Source organism: Nematostella vectensis, chromosome 15 (assembly GCF_932526225.1).
Source record: "Nematostella vectensis chromosome 15, jaNemVect1.1, whole genome shotgun sequence".
Lineage (NCBI taxonomy): Eukaryota > Metazoa > Cnidaria > Anthozoa > Actiniaria > Edwardsiidae > Nematostella > Nematostella vectensis.
In genome coordinates, this window is record NC_064048.1 from 1,482,959 (window position 1) to 1,508,097 (window position 25,139).

At 46.8% G+C, this 25,139-nt stretch overlaps 1 protein-coding gene across 1 annotated transcript in view; it reads right to left on the bottom strand.

Annotated features, from left to right (window-relative positions):
* LOC5508257 (sodium- and chloride-dependent GABA transporter 1) overlaps positions 1–23,714 on the bottom strand; it is a 35,291-nt gene extending 11,577 nt beyond the window's left edge. Inside the window, exons 1-9 of the mRNA XM_048722932.1 lie at positions 23,320–23,714; positions 22,131–22,265; positions 18,022–18,172; positions 17,612–17,713; positions 16,896–17,028; positions 15,895–16,029; positions 15,074–15,177; positions 14,370–14,494; positions 13,782–13,894 (exon numbers count right to left, since the gene is read on the bottom strand). Coding sequence (XP_048578889.1) covers positions 13,782–13,894; positions 14,370–14,494; positions 15,074–15,177; positions 15,895–16,029; positions 16,896–17,028; positions 17,612–17,713; positions 18,022–18,172; positions 22,131–22,265; positions 23,320–23,581 — 1,260 coding nt within the window. The 5' untranslated portion in view covers positions 23,582–23,714. The remainder of the gene's footprint in view (positions 1–13,781; positions 13,895–14,369; positions 14,495–15,073; positions 15,178–15,894; positions 16,030–16,895; positions 17,029–17,611; positions 17,714–18,021; positions 18,173–22,130; positions 22,266–23,319) is intronic.
* Between the last annotated feature and the right edge of the window lie 1,425 nt (positions 23,715–25,139).

Consider the following 25,139-nt stretch of genomic DNA (forward strand, 5'->3'; position numbering starts at 1 on the left):
GCTACGTTAGACTTTCAACACACACTGCACCATGGCGAACTGAGGGGAAGAATTACAGCTACGTTAGACTGTTAACACACACTCCACCATGGCGAACTGAGAGGAAGAATTACAGCTACGTTAGACTGTCAATACACACTACACCATGGCGAACTGAAGGGAAGAATTACAGCTACGTTAGACTGTCAACACACACTCCACCATGGCGAACTGAGGGGAGAATTACAGCTACGTTAGACTGTCAACACACACTCCACCATGGCGAACTGAGGGGAGAATTACAGCTACGTTAGACTGTCAACACACACTCCACCATGGCGAACTGAAGGGAGAATTACAGCTATGTTAGACTGTGAACACACACTTCACCATGGCAAACTGAAGGGAGAATTACAGCTACGTTAGACTGTCAACACACACTCCACCATGGCGAACTGAGGGGAGAATTACAGCTATGTTAGACTGTGAACACACACTCCACCATGGCGAACTGAGGGGAAGAATTACAGCTACGTTAGACTGTCAACACACACTCCACCATGGCGAACTGAGAGGAGAATTACAGCTACGTTAGACTGTGAACACACACTCCACCATGGCGAACTGAGAGGAGAATTACAGCTACGTTAGACTGTCAATACACACTCCACCATGGTGAACTGAAGGGAGAATTACAGCTACGTTAGACTGTCAACACACACTCCACCATGGCGAACTGAGGGGAAGAATTACAGCTACGTAAGACTGTCAACACACACTCCACCATGGCGAACTGAGAGGAGAATTACAGCTACGTTAGACTGTTAACACACACTTCACCATGGCGAACTGAGGGGAGAATTACAGCTACGTTAGACTGTCAACACACACTCCACCATGGCGAACTGAGGGGGAGAATTACAGCTACGTTAGACTGTGAACACACACTCCACTATGGCGAACTGAGAGGAGAATTACAGCTACGTTAGACTGTCAACACACACTCCACCATGGCGAACTGAGGGGAGAATTACAGCTACGTTAGACTGTCACCACACACTCCACCATGGCGAACTGAGGGGGAGAATTACAGCTACGTTAGACTGTCAACACACACTCCACCATGGCGAACTGAGGGGAGAATTACAGCTACGTTAGACTGTTAACACACACTGCACCATGGCGAACTGAGAGGAAGAATTACAGCTACGTTAGACTTTCAACACACACTGCACCATGGCGAACTGAGGGGAGAATTACAGCTACGTTAGACTGTGAACACACACTCCACCATGGCGAACTGAGGGGGAGAATTACAGCTACGTTAGACTGTCACCACACACTCCACCATGGCGAACTGAGGGGGAGAATTACAGCTACGTTAGACTGTCACCACACACTCCACCATGGCGAACTGAGGGGGAGAATTACAGCTACGTTAGACTGTCAACACACACTCCACCATGGCGAACTGAGGGGAGAATTACAGCTACGTTAGACTGTGAACACACACTACACCATGGCGAACTGAAGGGGAGAATTACAGCTACGTTAGACTGTCAACACACACTACACCATGGCGAACTGAAGGGAGAATTACAGCTACGTTAGACTGTCACCACACACTCCACCATGGCGAACTGAAGGGAGAATTACAGCTACGTTAGACTGTCAACACACACTCCACCATGGCGAACTGAGGGGAGAATTACAGCTACGTTAGACTGTGAACACACACTCCACCATGGCGAACTGAGGGGAGAATTACAGCTACGTTAGACTGTGAACACACACTCCACCATGGCGAACTGAGGGGAAGAATTACAGCTACGTTAGACTGTTAACACACACTCCACCATGGCGAACTGAGGGGAGAATTACAGCTACGTTAGACTGTCAACACACACTCCACCATGGCGAACTGAGGGGAGAATTACAGCTACGTTAGACTGTGAACACACACTACACCATGGCGAACTGAAGGGGAGAATTACAGCTACGTTAGACTGTCAACACACACTACACCATGGCGAACTGAAGGGAGAATTACAGCTACGTTAGACTGTCACCACACACTCCACCATGGCGAACTGAAGGGAGAATTACAGTTACGTTAGACTGTCAACACACACTCCACCATGGCGAACTGAGGGGAGAATTACAGCTACGTTAGACTGTGAACACACACTCCACCATGGCGAACTGAGGGGAGAATTACAGCTACGTTAGACTGTGAACACACACTCCACCATGGCGAACTGAGGGGAAGAATTACAGCTACGTTAGACTGTTAACACACACTCCACCATGGCGAACTGAGGGGAGAATTACAGCTACGTTAGACTGTCAACACACACTCCACCATGGCGAACTGAGGGGAAGAATTACAGCTACGTTAGACTGTGAACACACACTCCACCATGGCGAACTGAGGGAAAGAATTACAGCTACGTTAGACTGTCAATACACACTCCACCATGGCGAACTGAGGGGGAGAATTACAGCTACGTTAGACTGTCAACACACACTCCACCATGGCGAACTGAGGGGAGAATTACAGCTACGTTAGACTGTTAACACACACTCCACCATGGCGAACTGAAGGGGAGAATTACAGCTACGTTAGACTGTCAACACACACTCCACCATGGCGAACTGAGGGAAGAATTACAGCTACGTTAGACTGTCACCACACACTCCACCATGGCGAACTGAAGGGAGAATTACAGTTACGTTAGACTGTCAACACACACTCCACCATGGCGAACTGAGGGGAGAATTACAGCTACGTTAGACTGTGAACACACACTCCACCATGGCGAACTGAGGGGAGAATTACAGCTACGTTAGACTTTGAACACACACTCCACCATGGCGAACTGAGGGGAAGAATTACAGCTACGTTAGACTGTTAACACACACTCCACCATGGCGAACTGAGGGGAGAATTACAGCTACGTTAGACTGTCAACACACACTCCACCATGGCGAACTGAGGGGAAGAATTACAGCTACGTTAGACTGTGAACACACACTCCACCATGGCGAACTGAGGGAAAGAATTACAGCTACGTTAGACTGTCAATACACACTCCACCATGGCGAACTGAGGGGGAGAATTACAGCTACGTTAGACTGTCAACACACACTCCACCATGGCGAACTGAGGGGAGAATTACAGCTACGTTAGACTGTCAACACACACTCCACCATGGCGAACTGAGGGGAAGAATTACAGCTACGTTAGACTGTGAACACACACTCCACCATGGCGAACTGAGGGGAAGAATTACAGCTACGTTAGACTGTGAACACACACTCCACCATGGCGAACTGAGGGGAAGAATTACAGCTACGTTAGACTGTCATCACACACTCCACCATGGCGAACTGAAGGGAGAATTACAGCTACGTTAGACTGTCAACACACACTCCACCATGGCGAACTGAAGGGAGAATTACAGCTACGTTAGACTGTGAACACACACTCCACCATGGCGAACTGAGGGGAAGAATTACAGCTACGTTAGACTGTCAACACACACTACACCATGGCGAACTGAAGGGAGAATTACAGCTACGTTAGACTGTGAACACACACTCCACCATGGCGAACTGAAGGGAAGAATTACAGCTACGTTAGACTGTGAACACACACTCCACCATGGCGAACTAAGGGGAAGAATTACAGCTACGTTAGACTGTGAACACACACTACACCATGGCGAACTGAGGGGGAGAATTACAGCTACGTTAGACTGTCAACACACACTACACCATGGCGAACTGAGGGGGAGAATTACAGCTACGTTAGACTGTTAACACACACTCCACCATGGCAAACTGAGGGGAAGAATTACAGCTACGTTAGACTGTGAACACACACTCCACCATGGCGAACTAAGGGGAAGAATTACAGCTACGTTAGACTGTGAACACACACTCCACCATGTCGAACTGAAGGGAGAATTACAGCTACGTTAGACTGTCAACACACACTCCACCATGGCGAACTGAAGGGAGAATTACAGCTACGTTAGACTGTCATCACACACTCCACCATGGAGAACTGAGGGGAAGAATTACAGCTACGTTAGACTGTGAACACACACTCCACCATGGCGAACTGAGGGGAAGAATTACAGCTACGTTAGACTGTCACCACACACTCCACCATGGCGAACTTAGGGGAAGAATTACAGCTACGTTAGACTGTCACCACACACTCCACCATGGCGAACTGAGGGGAAGAATTACAGCTACGTTAGACTGTGAACACACACTCCACCATGGCGAACTGAGGGGAAGAATTACAGCTACGTTAGACTGTGAACACACGCTACACCATGGCGAACTGAGGGGGAGCATTACAGCTACGTTAGACTATCACCACACACTCCACCATGGCGAACTGAGGGGAAGAATTACAGCTACGTTAGACTGTGAACACACACTCCACCATGGCGAACTGAGGGGGAGAATTACAGCTACGTTAGACTGTGAACACACACTACACCATGGCGAACTGAGGGGAAGAATTACAGCTACGTTAGACTGTGAACACACACTCCACCATGGCGAACTGAAGGGAGAATTACAGCTACGTTAGACTGTGAACACACACTCCACCATGGCGAACTGAGGGGAAGAATTACAGCTACGTTAGACTGTGAACACACACTCCACCATAGCGAACTGAGGGGAAGAATTACAGCTACGTTAGACTGTGAACACACACTCCACCATGTCGAACTGAAGGGAGAATTACAGCTACGTTAGACTGTGAACACACACTCCACCATGGCGAACTGAGGGGAAGAATTACAGCTACGTTAGACTGTGAACACACACTCCACCATGGCGAACTGAGGGGAAGAATTACAGCTACGTTAGACTGTGAACACACACTCCACCATGGCGAACTGAAGGGAGAATTACAGCTACGTTAGACTGTGAACACACACTCCACCATGGCGAACTGAGGGGAAGAATTACAGCTACGTTAGACTGTGAACACACACTCCACCATGGCGAACTGAGGGGAAGAATTACAGCTACGTTAGACTGTCACCACACGCTACACCATGGCGAACTGAGGGGAAGAATTACAGCTACGTTAGACTGTGAACACACACTCCACCATGGCGAACTGAGGGGAAGAATTACAGCTACGTTAGACTGTGAACACACACTCCACCATGGCGAACTGAGGGGAAGAATTACAGCTACGTTAGACTGTTAACACACACTCCACCATGGCGAACTGAGGGGAAGAATTACAGCTACGTTAGACTGTCATCACACACTACACCATGGCGAACTGAAGGGAGAATTACAGCTACGTTAGACTGTCAACACACACTCCACCATGGCGAACTGAAGGGAGAATTACAGCTACGTTAGACTGTGAACACACACTCCACCATGGCGAACTGAGGGGAGAATTACAGCTACGTTAGACTGTGAACACACACTCCACCATGGCGAACTGAGGGGAGAATTACAGCTACGTTAGACTGTGAACACACACTCCACCATGGCGAACTGAGGGGAAGAATTACAGCTACGTTAGACTGTTAACACACACTCCACCATGGCGAACTGAGGGGAGAATTACAGCTACGTTAGACTGTCAACACACACTCCACCATGGCGAACTGAGGGGAGAATTACAGCTACGTTAGACTGTGAACACACACTACACCATGGCGAACTGAAGGGGAGAATTACAGCTACGTTAGACTGTCAACACACACTACACCATGGCGAACTGAAGGGAGAATTACAGCTACGTTAGACTGTCACCACACACTCCACCATGGCGAACTGAAGGGAGAATTACAGTTACGTTAGACTGTCAACACACACTCCACCATGGCGAACTGAGGGGAGAATTACAGCTACGTTAGACTGTGAACACACACTCCACCATGGCGAACTGAGGGGAGAATTACAGCTACGTTAGACTGTGAACACACACTCCACCATGGCGAACTGAGGGGAAGAATTACAGCTACGTTAGACTGTTAACACACACTCCACCATGGCGAACTGAGGGGAGAATTACAGCTACGTTAGACTGTCAACACACACTCCACCATGGCGAACTGAGGGGAAGAATTACAGCTACGTTAGACTGTGAACACACACTCCACCATGGCGAACTGAGGGGAAGAATTACAGCTACGTTAGACTGTCAATACACACTCCACCATGGCGAACTGAGGGGGAGAATTACAGCTACGTTAGACTGTCAACACACACTCCACCATGGCGAACTGAGGGGAGAATTACAGCTACGTTAGACTGTTAACACACACTCCACCATGGCGAACTGAAGGGGAGAATTACAGCTACGTTAGACTGTCAACACACACTCCACCATGGCGAACTGAGGGAAGAATTACAGCTACGTTAGACTGTCACCACACACTCCACCATGGCGAACTGAGGGGAAGAATTACAGCTACGTTAGACTGTGAACACACACTCCACCATGGCGAACTGAGGGGAAGAATTACAGCTACGTTAGACTGTCACCACACGCTACACCATGGCGAACTGAGGGGAAGAATTACAGCTACGTTAGACTGTGAACACACACTCCACCATGGCGAACTGAGGGGAAGAATTACAGCTACGTTAGACTGTGAACACACACTCCACCATGGCGAACTGAGGAGAAGAATTACAGCTACGTTAGACTGTTAACACACACTCCACCATGGCGAACTGAGGGGAAGAATTACAGCTACGTTAGACTGTCATCACACACTACACCATGGCGAACTGAAGGGAGAATTACAGCTACGTTAGACTGTCAACACACACTCCACCATGGCGAACTGAAGGGAGAATTACAGCTACGTTAGACTGTGAACACACACTCCACCATGGCGAACTGAGGGGAGAATTACAGCTACGTTAGACTGTGAACACACACTCCACCATGGCGAACTGAGGGGAGAATTACAGCTACGTTAGACTGTGAACACACACTCCACCATGGCGAACTGAGGGGAAGAATTACAGCTACGTTAGACTGTTAACACACACTCCACCATGGCGAACTGAGGGGAGAATTACAGCTACGTTAGACTGTCAACACACACTCCACCATGGCGAACTGAGGGGAGAATTACAGCTACGTTAGACTGTGAACACACACTACACCATGGCGAACTGAAGGGGAGAATTACAGCTACGTTAGACTGTCAACACACACTACACCATGGCGAACTGAAGGGAGAATTACAGCTACGTTAGACTGTCACCACACACTCCACCATGGCGAACTGAAGGGAGAATTACAGTTACGTTAGACTGTCAACACACACTCCACCATGGCGAACTGAGGGGAGAATTACAGCTACGTTAGACTGTGAACACACACTCCACCATGGCGAACTGAGGGGAGAATTACAGCTACGTTAGACTGTGAACACACACTCCACCATGGCGAACTGAGGGGAAGAATTACAGCTACGTTAGACTGTTAACACACACTCCACCATGGCGAACTGAGGGGAGAATTACAGCTACGTTAGACTGTCAACACACACTCCACCATGGCGAACTGAGGGGAAGAATTACAGCTACGTTAGACTGTGAACACACACTCCACCATGGCGAACTGAGGGAAAGAATTACAGCTACGTTAGACTGTCAATACACACTCCACCATGGCGAACTGAGGGGGAGAATTACAGCTACGTTAGACTGTCAACACACACTCCACCATGGCGAACTGAGGGGAGAATTACAGCTACGTTAGACTGTTAACACACACTCCACCATGGCGAACTGAAGGGGAGAATTACAGCTACGTTAGACTGTCAACACACACTCCACCATGGCGAACTGAGGGAAGAATTACAGCTACGTTAGACTGTCACCACACACTCCACCATGGCGAACTGAAGGGAGAATTACAGTTACGTTAGACTGTCAACACACACTCCACCATGGCGAACTGAGGGGAGAATTACAGCTACGTTAGACTGTGAACACACACTCCACCATGGCGAACTGAGGGGAGAATTACAGCTACGTTAGACTTTGAACACACACTCCACCATGGCGAACTGAGGGGAAGAATTACAGCTACGTTAGACTGTTAACACACACTCCACCATGGCGAACTGAGGGGAGAATTACAGCTACGTTAGACTGTCAACACACACTCCACCATGGCGAACTGAGGGGAAGAATTACAGCTACGTTAGACTGTGAACACACACTCCACCATGGCGAACTGAGGGAAAGAATTACAGCTACGTTAGACTGTCAATACACACTCCACCATGGCGAACTGAGGGGGAGAATTACAGCTACGTTAGACTGTCAACACACACTCCACCATGGCGAACTGAGGGGAGAATTACAGCTACGTTAGACTGTCAACACACACTCCACCATGGCGAACTGAGGGGAAGAATTACAGCTACGTTAGACTGTGAACACACACTCCACCATGGCGAACTGAGGGGAAGAATTACAGCTACGTTAGACTGTGAACACACACTCCACCATGGCGAACTGAGGGGAAGAATTACAGCTACGTTAGACTGTCATCACACACTCCACCATGGCGAACTGAAGGGAGAATTACAGCTACGTTAGACTGTCAACACACACTCCACCATGGCGAACTGAAGGGAGAATTACAGCTACGTTAGACTGTGAACACACACTCCACCATGGCGAACTGAGGGGAAGAATTACAGCTACGTTAGACTGTCAACACACACTACACCATGGCGAACTGAAGGGAGAATTACAGCTACGTTAGACTGTGAACACACACTCCACCATGGCGAACTGAAGGGAAGAATTACAGCTACGTTAGACTGTGAACACACACTCCACCATGGCGAACTAAGGGGAAGAATTACAGCTACGTTAGACTGTGAACACACACTACACCATGGCGAACTGAGGGGGAGAATTACAGCTACGTTAGACTGTCAACACACACTACACCATGGCGAACTGAGGGGGAGAATTACAGCTACGTTAGACTGTTAACACACACTCCACCATGGCAAACTGAGGGGAAGAATTACAGCTACGTTAGACTGTGAACACACACTCCACCATGGCGAACTAAGGGGAAGAATTACAGCTACGTTAGACTGTGAACACACACTCCACCATGTCGAACTGAAGGGAGAATTACAGCTACGTTAGACTGTCAACACACACTCCACCATGGCGAACTGAAGGGAGAATTACAGCTACGTTAGACTGTCATCACACACTCCACCATGGAGAACTGAGGGGAAGAATTACAGCTACGTTAGACTGTGAACACACACTCCACCATGGCGAACTGAGGGGAAGAATTACAGCTACGTTAGACTGTCACCACACACTCCACCATGGCGAACTGAGGGGAAGAATTACAGCTACGTTAGACTGTCACCACACACTCCACCATGGCGAACTGAGGGGAAGAATTACAGCTACGTTAGACTGTGAACACACACTCCACCATGGCGAACTGAGGGGAAGAATTACAGCTACGTTAGACTGTGAACACACGCTACACCATGGCGAACTGAGGGGGAGCATTACAGCTACGTTAGACTATCACCACACACTCCACCATGGCGAACTGAGGGGAAGAATTACAGCTACGTTAGACTGTGAACACACACTCCACCATGGCGAACTGAGGGGGAGAATTACAGCTACGTTAGACTGTGAACACACACTACACCATGGCGAACTGAGGGGAAGAATTACAGCTACGTTAGACTGTGAACACACACTCCACCATGGCGAACTGAAGGGAGAATTACAGCTACGTTAGACTGTGAACACACACTCCACCATGGCGAACTGAGGGGAAGAATTACAGCTACGTTAGACTGTGAACACACACTCCACCATAGCGAACTGATGGGAAGAATTACAGCTACGTTAGACTGTGAACACACACTCCACCATGTCGAACTGAAGGGAGAATTACAGCTACGTTAGACTGTGAACACACACTCCACCATGGCGAACTGAGGGGAAGAATTACAGCTACGTTAGACTGTGAACACACACTCCACCATGGCGAACTGAGTGGAAGAATTACAGCTACGTTAGACTGTGAACACACACTCCACCATGGCGAACTGAAGGGAGAATTACAGCTACGTTAGACTGTGAACACACACTCCACCATGGCGAACTGAGGGGAAGAATTACAGCTACGTTAGACTGTGAACACACACTCCACCATGGCGAACTGAGGGGAAGAATTACAGCTACGTTAGACTGTCACCACACGCTACACCATGGCGAACTGAGGGGAAGAATTACAGCTACGTTAGACTGTGAACACACACTCCACCATGGCGAACTGAGGGGAAGAATTACAGCTACGTTAGACTGTGAACACACACTCCACCATGGCGAACTGAGGGGAAGAATTACAGCTACGTTAGACTGTTAACACACACTCCACCATGGCGAACTGAGGGGAAGAATTACAGCTACGTTAGACTGTCATCACACACTACACCATGGCGAACTGAAGGGAGAATTACAGCTACGTTAGACTGTCAACACACACTCCACCATGGCGAACTGAAGGGAGAATTACAGCTACGTTAGACTGTGAACACACACTCCACCATGGCGAACTGAGGGGAAGAATTGCAGCTACGTTAGACTGTCAACACACACTACACCATGGCGAACTGAAGGGAGAATTACAGCTACGTTAGACTGTGAACACACACTCCACCATGGCGAACTGAAGGGAAGAATTACAGCTACGTTAGACTGTGAACACACACTCCACCATGGCGAACTGAAGGGAGAATTACAGCTACGTTAGACTGTGAACACACACTCCACCATGGCGAACTGAGGGGAAGAATTACAGCTACGTTAGACTGTGAACACACACTCCACCATGGCGAACTGAGGGGAAGAATTACAGCTACGTTAGACTGTGAACACACACTCCACCATGGCGAACTGAAGGGAGAATTACAGCTACGTTAGACTGTGAACACACACTCCACCATGGCGAACTGAGGGGAAGAATTACAGCTACGTTAGACTGTGAACACACACTCCACCATGGCGAACTGAGGGGAAGAATTACAGCTACGTTAGACTGTCACCACACGCTACACCATGGCGAACTGAGGGGAAGAATTACAGCTACGTTAGACTGTGAACACACACTCCACCATGGCGAACTGAGGGGAAGAATTACAGCTACGTTAGACTGTGAACACACACTCCACCATGGCGAACTGAGGGGAAGAATTACAGCTACGTTAGACTGTGAACACACACTCCACCATGGCGAACTGAGGGGAAGAATTACAGCTACGTTAGACTGTCATCACACACTACACCATGGCAAACTGAAGGGAGAATTACAGCTACGTTAGACTGTCAACACACACTCCACCATGGCGAACTGAAGGGAGAATTACAGCTACGTTAGACTGTGAACACACACTCCACCATGGCGAACTGAGGGGAAGAATTACAGCTACGTTAGACTGTCAACACACACTACACCATGGCGAACTGAAGGGAGAATTACAGCTACGTTAGACTGTGAACACACACTCCACCATGGCGAACTGAAGGGAAGAATTACAGCTACGTTAGACTGTGAACACACACTCCACCATGGCGAACTAAGGGGAAGAATTACAGCTACGTTAGACTGTCAACACACACTACACCATGGCGAACTGAGGGGGAGAATTACAGCTACGTTAGACTGTTAACACACACTCCACCATGGCAAACTGAGGGGAAGAATTACAGCTACGTTAGACTGTGAACACACACTCCACCATGGCGAACTAAGGGGAAGAATTACAGCTACGTTAGACTGTAAACACACACTCCACCATGTCGAACTGAAGGGAGAATTACAGCTACGTTAGACTGTGAACACACACTACACCATGGCGAACTGAGGGGGAGAATTACAGCTACGTTAGACTGTCACCACACACTCCACCATGGCGAACTGAAGGGAGAATTACAGCTACGTTAGACTGTGAACACACACTCCACCATGGCGAACTGAGGGGAAGAATTACAGCTATGTTAGACTGTGAACACACACTCCACCATGGCGAACTGAGGGGAAGAATTACAGCTATGTTAGACTGTCAACACACACTCCACCATGGCGAACTGAGGGGAAGAATTACAGCTACGTTAGACTGTTAACACACACTCCACCATGGCAAACTGAGGGGAAGAATTACAGCTATGTTAGACTGTCAACACACACTCCACCATGGCGAACTGAGGGGAAGAATTACAGCTATGTTAGACTGTGAACACACACTCCACCATGGCGAACTGAGGGGAAGAATTACAGCTATGTTAGACTGTCAACACACACTCCACCATGGCGAACTGAGGGGGAGAATTACAGCTACGTTAGACTGTTAACACACACTCCACCATGGCAAACTGAGGGGAAGAATTACAGCTACGTTAGACTGTGAACACACACTCCACCATGGCGAACTAAGGGGAAGAATTACAGCTACGTTAGACTGTAAACACACACTCCACCATGTCGAACTGAAGGGAGAATTACAGCTACGTTAGACTGTGAACACACACTACACCATGGCGAACTGAGGGGGAGAATTACAGCTACGTTAGACTGTCAACACACACTCCACCATGGCGAACTGAAGGGAGAATTACAGCTATGTTAGACTGTGAACACACACTCCACCATGGCGAACTGAGGGGAAGAATTACAGCTATGTTAGACTGTCAACACACACTCCACCATGGCGAACTGAGGGGAAGAATTACAGCTACGTTAGACTGTGAACACACACTCCACCATGTCGAACTGAGGGGAAGAATTACAGCTACGTTAGACTGTCACCACACACTCCACCATGGCGAACTGAGGGGAAGAATTACAGCTACGTTAGACTGTGAACACACACTCCACCATGGCGAACTGAAGGGAGAATTACAGCTACGTTAGACTGTGAACACACACTCCACCATGGCGAACTGAGGGGAAGAATTACAGCTACGTTAGACTGTGAACACACACTCCACCATGTCGAACTGAAGGGAGAATTACAGCTACGTTAGACTGTGAACACACACTCCACCATGGCGAACTGAGGGGAAGAATTACAGCTACGTTAGACTGTCAACACACACTCCACCATGTCGAACTGAAGGGAGAATTACAGCTACGTTAGACTGTGAACACACACTCCACCACGGCGAACTGAGGGGAAGAATTACAGCTACATTAGACTGTGAACACACACTCCACCATGGCGAACTGACGGAAAGAATTACAGCTACGTTATACTGTTAACACAAACTCCACCATGGCGAACTGAAGGGAGAATTACAGCTACGTTAGACTTTCAACACACACTGCACCATGGCGAACTGAGAGAAAGAATTACAGCTACGTTAGACTGTTAACACACACTGCACCATGGCGAACTGAGAGAAAGAATTACAGCTACGTTAGACTGTACCTGATGTCATCGCACTCTAGCTGTGCTGTTTTGAAATGAAGCTCACAAAAAAAACTGTTCATTATTGACGTGGAAAATGGATTCGCCTCTTGCATTATTGAACATTTCTCGTTTATTTTACGACCTACGATGCATTTTTTTCTGCATTTGGCGGAAACTAATTAAAATCCATGGTTACTTTCATTTGATTGCATTGCACTAGACTTTTTATCAAAAATCAGAACTTAAACAAAAAGTCTTTTATTCTTTAAATAAACCTGTTTTTGCTCAAATTTGAGATATGACGAGATTTACCTGACTGTCAAGTCCTAGCGTAAGTAACATGAAGAAAAACAAGATGGCCCAGAACGTCGACACGGGCATCTGAGAGATGGCCTCAGGGTACGCGACGAATGCTAGACCTGGACCTGGGAAAATCAGGCGATCTAGAGTAAGACAGGGGAATCCCTAAAACTAGAACTCAAATAACTCGTACTTCCCTTAAATGTGACAGTGAAACCTCCATTACTAGAACTGTTTTTCACTTCCCTTGAGTGTTCGAGTTTGGGGAGTGTCCACAATGTGGCATCATTCCTTTTTATTTTTCGTCTCTCGCGCAGTTTTTAGTAGTGAAACACCGATAACTCGAACTCAGGTAACTCGAGCTCCCCGCTATTTTACTTTTTATTGTCCAGGAGGGTAAAAGGTAAGTTGTAGTTGTGAAGTTCAAGTTGTTTTAAGGTCAAACCTAATCTGATAATTTGAGCTCAACGCCAACGCAAGAAGTGTTTCTCTTCTCACAGGAAGTCTCTCTTGAGTATTTGAGTTAACAGGGTTTTAACTGTAGGTTTATAAGTGCTATTAGTTATATAACTGTAGATTTATAAGTGTCTGATTACTCACCACTGTCAGCGACGTTGTCAACTGTAGTCCCTAGGTTAAACGCCATAAATCCCATAACACTGAAGATAACAAAACCCGCAAAGAAACTCGTCCCACAGTTGATAAGACACACGATGATCGCATCCCTACAAAACAATACCATCAAGCACCCTCTGGTCACAATAAAATGAGGAGCAGAATGAGGACAGACGTGCACACTTGTACTTCCTTACTAGGCATGTCAAATGACGGTTATGAATTAGGTGTGACGGTGTGACGAATCATGAGTGCCCCCCCCCCCCCTCCAACAAAAAAGATGTGATAGAGATGTGCATTTCGCAGCGAAATACCCCCGCCCTATTGAGTCACTGTTAAATCCAATCAATCCATTCAAAGCAATTAAAACAGGGCTCTTCAGTTGCTATAGAAAATATAATACAAGGTGTTAAATGCATTCACGCGGGATACTACGGAATATCTCCATCATTAAAAAAATATCATTATCTATAGACTTCACGTTTAGATATAATTGAGCCGTTTTAATTGTACGATTGGATTTCACAGTTATGGAAGTGGATTCAGTTCACTACTAAAAAGTGCATGTTTTTTTTCGGCAGTAACAAAATAATCACACGAGCTGCATTCAAAGTGCTTAAAGTTTTCGCAACCCAACAAAACTGCTTCCAAGGCTGCATTCTTCATTTACATAACTTGGATAGACGTACCTTTCACAGTTGTTGTGAAATGAGTTGTAGCTTCCAAACGTGATGAGTGATCCAAAGCCGACACCAAGTGAGTAGAAGATCTGAGTGGCCGCCCTCACCCAGACCTACAAGACAAGAGCGGGGATAACATAACACATTCCATAGTAAACATAGAGTATGAGATCTACTAAACCTCACCCAGACCTACAAGACAAGAGCGGGGATAACATAACACATTCCATAGTAAACATAGAGTATGAGATCTACTAAACCTCACCCAGACCTACAAGACAAGAGCGGGGATAACATAACACATTCCATAGTAAACATAGAGTATAAGATCTACTAAACCTCACCCAGACCTACAAAACAAGAGCGGGGATAACATAACACAATCCATAATAAACATAGAGTATAAGATCTACTAAACCTCACCCAGACCTACAAGACAAGAGCGTGGATGACATAACACAATCCATAATAAACATAGAGTATAAGATCTACTAAACCAAACCCAGACCTACAAGACAAGAGCGTGGATGACATAACAGAATCCATAATAAACATAGAGTATAACATCTACTAGACCTCACCCAGACTTACAAGACAAGAGCGGGGATGACATAACGCAATCCATAATAAACATAGAGTATAATATCTACTAGATCTCACCCAGGCCTACAAGACAAAAGGTGATGACATAACGCAATCCACAACCATAGATTATAAGATCTGTGTATCCTTTCAAATCCTTCATCACAAGAGACGAGATGACGAAAAAATCAACATTTAGAGGTCTTTTGAATTGCGGATTTGAGGAAGTGGTATCTAAACAAACTTACCTCCGGGTTACCTAGTTTCTCAAACGATGGGTTGATGTAGAACAACACCCCATCCCCCGCACCATCAAGCGTGACCCCCCTGAAAAACAGGATGACGAGCACGACGTAGGGAAAGATGGCGGTGAAATACACAACCTGCAACAAGAATGTATTGGTAAGCATCATATTTTCGTACCAAGGCACGTGTGGAAATAAGAGGGAGTAATAGGTGGGGTGGGGTGGGATGGGGAAGGGTTGGGGTATTTGTATCATGGCTCATGCGTGGCAAGGAGAACTGTTAATGGGTGGGGAAGGGTGGGTATATTCGTACCATGGCACATGTGTGGCAAGGAGAGTTGGTAATGGGTGGAGAAGGGTGGGGAAGTGTGGGTATATTCTTACCATGGCACATGTGTGGCAAGGAGAGGTGGTAATGGGTGGAGAAGGGTGGGGAAGCGTGGGGTATTCGTACCATGGCACATGTGTGGCAAGGAGAGTTGGTAATGGGTGGAGAAGGGTGGGGAAGCGTGGGGTATTCGTACCATGGCACATGTGTGGTAAGGAGAGGTGGTAATGGGTGGAGAAGGGTGGGGAAGCGTGGGGTATTCGTACCATGGCACATGTGTGGCAAGGAGAGGGGGTGATGGGTGGAGAAGGGTGGGGAAGCATGGGGTATTCGTACCAAGGCACATGTGTGGCAAGGAGAGGGGGTGATGGGTGGGGTGGGGAAGGGGTATTCGTACCAAGGCACATGGATTGGATGGTTGGTAAGGAGATACAAAAACCCTCTGGCAGTGACAAAAGAGGGGACAAAGGATTACTAACAACACCTCCATGCCCTGTTGTACATTCCGTACCGTAAAACTAGTAAAAGCTGTTACATACATTATATCCCAACCTAAAGTACTGGTCTCGGTCGTATCAGTGATAATTAAACAAGCCGTTTAAATTATGTTCTATCTACTATGCTATCTATACGGCGCTATTTACTGTTTTTCTTCTACTTCTGGTGAAGCACGCACCTTGCCGGATGATTTGACTCCCTTGACAAGACACAGGTAAACCATAATCCAGGCGAGCAGTAGACACAAGGCCACCTCCCAGCCCACTGAGCCGAGCTCCGTGATACTGTCGCTGATCCTGAGGATCTTGTTGCTGAGGAGAACGTAAGAAAGTGAAATCTAGGACAGACTAAAAGACAGACTAAAAAGATACTTGCAGCCTTTAGCAGGCAGTCAGTGCGCACTGTACAGACATCACCAGACAGACAGCGCGCATTGTACAGACATCACCAGACAGACAGCGCGCACTGTACAGACTTCACCAGACAGACAGCCGCCACTGTACAGACTTCACCAGACCGACAGCGCGCATTGTGCAGACTACACCAGACAGAAAGTGTACACTGTAAAGACTTCACCAGACAGACAGCGTGCATTGTACAAACTTCACCAGACCGACAGCGCGCATTGTACAGACATCACCAGACAGACAGCACACACTGTACAGACTTCACCAGACCGACAGCGCGCATTGTACAGACTTCACCACACAGATAGCGTGCACTGTACAGACTTCACCAGACAGATAGCGTGCACTGTACAGACTTCACCAAACAGACGGCGCACACTGTACAGACTTCACCAAACAGACGGCGCACACTGTACAGACTTCACCAAACAAACGACGCGCATTGTAAATACTAAACACACAGACTGGTAGAAATACCACGACTCACTTGAAAAACTCTTCTGACGGTGACTTCCAGTCAGGTGAACATCCGTCACTAAGACCTAGGGCTGTGCAGTTTATGGTGTTGTTCGCGCCAAATCGCTTTGTTCTGAAAATACGTTGATTTTAGTAAAGAAATCATGGCCGCCACTTTTGGGCGCCTTGTGGTGACGTAGATCCAGGGTTGTCAATTGAAAACCCTTCTAGCACAAAAAGTCTACTTTCTCAGCTAGTTGTTGCTTATCTTGAGATAAGAAGGAAAGAAAGGGTAATGGTAATAAGCTTCCTTGATTTAGGTCATCTCCCCAGATCCCTCGATCTTAAGGCACCTGTAAAAATCTTGTCTAATGTTATTTGTTTTCAGTCTATTTTAATTAAAAGTTTATGTAGGCTTTTATAAGATCATAATCTACTTACTTGCAAAACCGCGTATTCCATTGGTTGTCACACGTCTTCCAAGGGACGTCAGCGCGGAATGATTGAAACAGGAAGAGCACAACCCAGGCGATGATGATGTTATAGTAGATGCCCACCAGAAACGAGATCATGATCATTGCAAAACCAATTCCTGTAGGACACAAGTAATTGCAACATAAGATTTCAGGGGAAAAAATAGTCTTCAGACTACCTGGGTGTAACAGGGGCTCCAAGCTTCACTACAGGGCGACTACCTGGGTATACCAGGTGATCCAAGCTTCACTACAGGGCAACTACCTGGGTGTACCAGGTGATCCAAGCTGCGCTACAGGGCGACTACCTGGGTGTACCAGGGGCTCCAAGCTGCACTACAGGGCGACTACCTGGGTGTACCAGGGGCTCCAAGCTTCACTACAGGGCGACTACCTGGGTGTACCAGGGGCTCCAAGCTGCGCTACAGGGCGACTACCTGGGTGTGCCAGGTGATCCAAGCTGCGCTAAAGGGCAACTACCTGGGTGTACCAGGTGATCCAAGCTGCGCTACAGGGCGACTACCTGGGTGTACCAGGTGATCCAAGCTGCGCTACAGGGCGACTTCCTGGGTGTACCAGGTGATCCAAGTTTCACTACAGGGCGACTACCTGGGTGTAGCAGGGGCTCCAAGCTGCGCTACAGTGCGACTACCTGGGTGTACCAGGTGATCCAAGCTTCACTACAGGGCGACTACCTGGGTGTACCAGGTGATCCAAGCTGCGCTACAGGGCGACTACCTGGGTGTACCAGGTGATCCAAGCTGCGCTACAGGGCGACTACCTGGGTGTACCAGGTGATCCAAGCTTCACTACAGGGCGACTACCTGGGTATACCAGGTGATCCAAGCTTCACTACAGGGCGACTACCTGGGTATACCAGGTGATCCAAGCTTCACTACAGGGCGACTACCTGGGTGTACCAGGGGCTCCAAGCTGCGCTACAGGGCGACTACCTGGGTGTGCCAGGTGATCCAAGCTGCGCTACAGGGCGACTACCTGGGTGTACCAGGTGATCCAAGCTGCGCTACAGGGCGACTACCTGGGTGTACCAGGTGATCCAAGCTTCACTACAGGGCGACTACCTGGGTGTACCAGGTGATCCAAGCTGCGCTACAGGGCGACTACCTGGGTGTACCAGGTGATCCAAGCTTCACTACAGGGCGACTACCTGGGTGTACCAGGTGATCCAAGCTGCGCTACAGGGCGACTACCTGGGTGTAACAGGGGCTCCAAGCTTCACTACAGGGCGACTACCTGGGTGTACCAGGGGATCCAAGCTGCGCTACAGGGCGACTACCTGGGTGTACCAGGGGCTCCAAGCTTCACTACAGGGCGACTACCTGGGTGTACCAGGTGATCCAAGCTGCGCTACAGGGCGACTACCTGGGTGTACCAGGTGATCCAAGCTGCGCTACAGGGCGACTACCTGGGTGTACCAGGTGATCCAAGCTGCGCTACAGGGCGACTACCTGGGTGTACCAGGTGATCCAAGCTTCGCTAGAGGGCGACTACCTGGGTGTACCAGGGGCTCCAAGCTTCACTACAGGGCGACTACCTGGGTGTACCAGGGGCTCCAAGCTGCGCTACAGGGCGACTACCTGGGTGTACCAGGTGATCCAAGCTGCGCTACAGGGCGACTACCTGGGTGTACCAGGTGATCCAAGCTTCACTACAGGGCGACTACCTGGGTGTACCAGGTGACCCAAGCTGCGCTACAGGGCGACTACCTGGGTGTACCAGGTGATCCAAGCTTCGCTACAGGGCGACTACCTGGGTGTACCAGGGGATCCAAGCTGCGCTACAGGGCGACTACCTGGGTGTACCAGGTGATCCAAGCTGCGCTACAGGGCGACTACCTGGGTGTACCAGGTGATCCAAGCTGCGCTACAGGGCGACTACCTTGGTGTACCAGGTGATCCAAGCTTCGCTACAGGGCGACTACCTGGGTGTACCAGGGGATCCAAGCTGCGCTACAGGGCGACTACCTGGGTGTACCAGGTGATCCAAGCTGCGCTACAGGGCGACTACCTGGGTGTACCAGGTGATCCAAGCTGCACTACAGGGCGACTACCTGGGTGTACCAGGTGATCCAAACTGCGCTACAAGGCGACTACCTGGGTGTACCAGGTGATCCAAGCTGCGCTACAGGGCGACTACCTGGGTGTACCAGGTGATCCAAGCTGCGCTACAGGGCGACTACCTGGGTGTACCAGGGGCTCCAAGCTTCACTACAGGGCGACAATGACAGAGCGAAGCGTGGGAGCTTCGTTCAGTCGTTCTTTGGAGTTAAAGTGCATCTGAAGGAATAAAAGAGATATTCTCCAAAACGGTTCATTCATTGATATCTAATATTTCGAAGAATCGCTATTACCAAAAAAATAATTTTGTCCCAAATACCCGATTTACAGCCCTCTGAATATACCTGTCTGCGAAAGGGTCGCCATATAAGGAGTATTGCGCGAGTTGAGAAAAACGACTTTGACAACATGCGGCGTCTTTACCTTGCAACTTTATTGGACGTGGAAATAAAGTGCTTTTCCTCTTGGTAGCTGGCTTAAAGTGCCCGTAGCAACAAACTCTTAATTTCCGGGTTCATACCAATATATCAGTAGTTTAGGACTTAAAAACAAACCATACCAAATTTTATTGCCATACGACGGGTTTTCGTGGGGTTTTGCCGGCTTTCAAATGTAAATAATATCGCACTTTCGAGCGAAAAGTGACCACTTTTCGAAAGCGCCAGGCGTTCCTCGTTGGTTCAGGAATCCTGAAGGGCGCATTTTCTATTATTTTAGGGCCTTGTTTTACCCTGTTACCAAAGTAATATCATTATTTTTCTTATTCAATATGATCATCTGTATAATTATAAATAAAATGTTTCCGAGATAGGTGTAAAATTGTGTGTGTTTTTTAATTACGGCAGTTCCCCTTATTTCTAAGGAAAAATCTGCTTACGAAAAACATTAGTTTTTGTAAGTTTTTGGGTAACAAAACAGGGACGCGGTTCTAATTGGATTGAATCGTTATAAGGCCTCGAATCAATTGTACGAGATAAATACCTTATTTTTTTCATGGAAGTTTCCCGTTTGCCTCGATGGCCCAACGGGTAGCGGAACTGTATTCGAATATCTCGATCCGCAGTTCGAGTCTTACCCGCATGTTTTACAATTTTTTTTTGTTTTTCGTTCTCTTTATTTTCTTTTTCGTTTTCCTTTTCTTTCACTACAAGGGTTGTTCGAATAATTTTTAATTGCTAACATCCCCTAAAAAGTGTTTATTTAGAAAATTTCTTGCACATTTTTGCTTGATGCAAGAACCCGCTGTTCTCACTGCGCGCGGGCTCGTTTTATGGGGTCAACTTGTGAAAAGGAAGAGCTGTTTTTAAACGCTTGTATCTTTGACAGTGGTCAAATTTCGAGATTTTTTTCTGATATCATATGAAAACTCTTTACCTATTCTTCATCTCAGGATAAGTAAATATTAAAAACAAGTTACTGGAATTTGATGCTAGGGGCACTTTAAAATGTAGATATAACCTTTACAGTCAAATACATTAAAAATTCGCGTTTAAGAACCTAGTCTATAATAGTTTGCGTAAGCGTTGTTGAGTCGCTTTCTCTGTCTCGATGTCAACTGGCATCGCTTTCTTACCCGGCAGAGCTTGTCCTTTCACCAGGAGAAGCGCTCATTTTCGTGAATGAAGATGCAGACTGCGCGCGCGCGCTGACAAGTTTGGTTTTCGCGCCACGCGCCCGCAATACGTTTCTCCCCGGTCAGCAAGGTGTCTTACAGACTGCTATATTAAAAAAAAAACGGGAATCGTGTGAAAATGATTATTTTGGTAATGGCGTTTCTTCTTGTATAGGAGATATTGGATATCGATTAATGAATCGTTTTGGAGGATATCGCTTTTATTCCTTCAGATGCAAGGTAGTTGCTACTGTTACTTACCCCGTGACGAAAGACACTAGGATGTCCAAGACATCAAGGCACTTGCTACGTCACTATGGTTACTTACCATGTAACATGGGACACAAGGCTGTCCGAGATATTGAATCAGTTGCTATGGTTACTTACCACGTGACATGGGGCACAAGGCTGTCCATGCCCCCACGGTACCGAGGCTTAGGTACTGCCCTACAGCGAGCTCCATGTAGAACAGCGGTATTCCATTCACAGCCAACATGATGAAATAGGGGATCAGGAACACGGCTGAACAAACAAAAGAACAAACAAGTCTTTATTTGCACGTAGCTAGAAATATAACGAATCGCGTTAAAAACTCGTGTCGTTGTGTAGGTTTTATTCTACTTCCGATCTTCTCGTAAAAAAATTACCCTTGGATAAATGAAATAAGGTAAAAAATCTGCCCAAACTCTCTCATGTTTGCGTTTAATTGAACTCGAGTACACGACAGTTGTCCGGTTATGTTATAATCTTTTAAGAATCCCGACTCTTGACAATTCGTTTATTATGCTAAGTACCAAATCAAGTGCAAAACAAACATGGACTTTGTGCGATATGAATATCGACGTTTTTGAAGTGACCTGGCATATATGAAGATTGAATCGTTGTTTAAAAGCCTTGAAATAAAGAAGCATCAAGGAGAATGTACTGTAGTAAACGTTCTGTCAGTTTGGGTCAAAATTTTCAAATAAATGCGACCTCTCAAGTCCCTAATACTACGTAATTCAGCAATTGCATAGTAGTTATTTAAAATCCAATTCTCCGTAATAAATGAAATTTGGCTAGAAAATAGCAAAGTAGCAATACAATTATTTCATTGATATCCGTCATTCTCTATTACCCACTCATTTAAAGCTCTATCTGTTAACTTTTACCAAATTCCCTAAAGGGGAAAATGAGGTAGATAAACATGATGTCAAGGTCTATTATAGGCTTTTAAAAATCTGCGTATACAAAGTACGCACGGTACATGCATCGGTTTATCAAACTTTGAGTAGGTAAAGCCAAAACATGGGGAAATTTTTCACTGATTTCTGATGTTCGGCGACCTTACTAATGCTACTTTTGCAATTAACGTTACAAAATATAAGTACAAGAAACGAAAACACATTTATAGGTCAAGAAAGGGTCATCGCCCACTCTAACATTGCTACAAATAATTACCGTTGCAAAAGATATGCCCAAGAAACAAAACAAAAATTGGGGCAAGCAGGCAAGATTTGTCAGAGGTATACGTTGTATTGCATCCCGCGTCGGTCTACTGACAACAACAGCAAAACGCAAAACAGAGCAGTCTTACCTCCTCCATTAGTATAGGCAAGATAAGGAAACCTCCACACATTCCCGAGTCCCACTGCAAACCCAATACACGACAGGAGAAAGTCGATCTTGTTCCCCCATTTCTCTCTTTCGTCTACGACTTCGACTTCAGGCCCTAGATTTTGCATCTCAATATTGCCCTCATTATCTACTATAGGGAGATTACTCGGCGTTGCACGAGTAGCGATTCGAGGCGAGAAATCCGATCCTTCCTCGAAATCCCTTCCTCTGGACTCTTCCATGTTTTACTAAAAGATCACTTCGTTTCCCACTTTGCCGTTTTAGTATTTAGTTGTGATGCTGTGATAGAAGAAGCCCGATAAGCGCGAGCGAGCACGTTGTGCTAATGTAAAGCCTGTTTTAGGACACATTAGCATATGGAGTAAAGCATTAGCGTAAACATAGGGTTTAACGATTCGGAATCGTCATGGGGATTTATGTTATTGTTATAACTAATTTGAGGGTTTTTTTTATGCTAAGTAGTCCGGCGGATATGTGCAGCTTTAACTTGAAATGCGCCCTTTATGCTAAAACATGTATAAAACATTTTATATTTTAAAAAGGAACCAGGATAGCCGATAACATGTACTTTTTCGATCTCTTGCCATATAGTTATATCGAGGTTCTACTGTAGTTTCGTCCGGCGAATGTGTTTAAATTGCGCACTTTTTGCTAAAGTTACAAGCTCAGAACGGCATTATTTTCTGATTAATAAGGAATATTGGTTTGGTTGTCAGTTTGAAACAACTTTTCGTAGCTGGGTAGACAATGCTTATTTAGGTTAAGGAGAAATTGTTCAGAATATTCATTTTCAAAAACCCTCAGGATCCTTGGTTGTTTCCTAGGAAACCCTCAGGATCCTCGCGTCGTGTTTTTTCCAGGAAACCCTCAGGATCCTCGCGTCGTGTTTTTCCAGGAAACCCTCAGGATCCTCGCATCGTGTTTTTCCAGGAAACCCTCAGGATCCTCGCGTCGTGTTTTTCTAGGAAACCCTCAGGATCCACGCGTCGTGTTTTTCCAGGAAACCCTCAGGATCCTCGCGTCGTGTTTTTCCAGGAAACCCTCAGGATCCTCGCGTCGTGTATTTCCAGGAAACCCTCAGGATCCTCGCGTCGTGTTCTTCCAGGAAACCCTCAGGATCGTCGGGTCGTGTTTTTCCAGGAAACCCTCAGGATCCTCGGGTCGTGCCTTTTCGGGAAACCCTGAGGATCCTCGCGTCGTGTTTTTCCAGAAAACCCCTAAGAATCGTCGGGTCGTTTTTTTTTGGCAGAAAACCCTCAGGATCTTCGGGTCGTGTTTTTCCAGCAAACCCCCAGGATCGTCGGGTCGCGTTTTTCCAGGAAACCCCTACGCGCCTCTGTGACAATCATCGCGAGGGAAGACGCAAATATAACGATAATCTTGTTATTTCGAGATGTTCAAACTGTTATAGGAGATTCATAACAAGATCGCCTCCAACGGGATATCGTCCTTATTTCTTAGGCGTGATCCAATCCTTGAAGAAGCTTGCTTGTACCTAAAGCAAAGTTTCTTTTATTTCTTTAACGACTTTGGGAAGTTCTAGCTAGTGTATGTGATGTATCGTATAGTATAAGTAATATATAGAATTAATCACCGCCTAAAAGCGGAGCCAGCATGCATTCAATTGGACCCAAACACTTATTTCAATAATCTTTGTCAATGCAAATAGCGAATGGCAGCAAGACCAATCACTGCTTATGGGTATAATTATTTGCACGAATAAGGATGGCAAGTAATCTTGTTATTCACATTTTCCAACATTCAGTCGAAATTTGACCA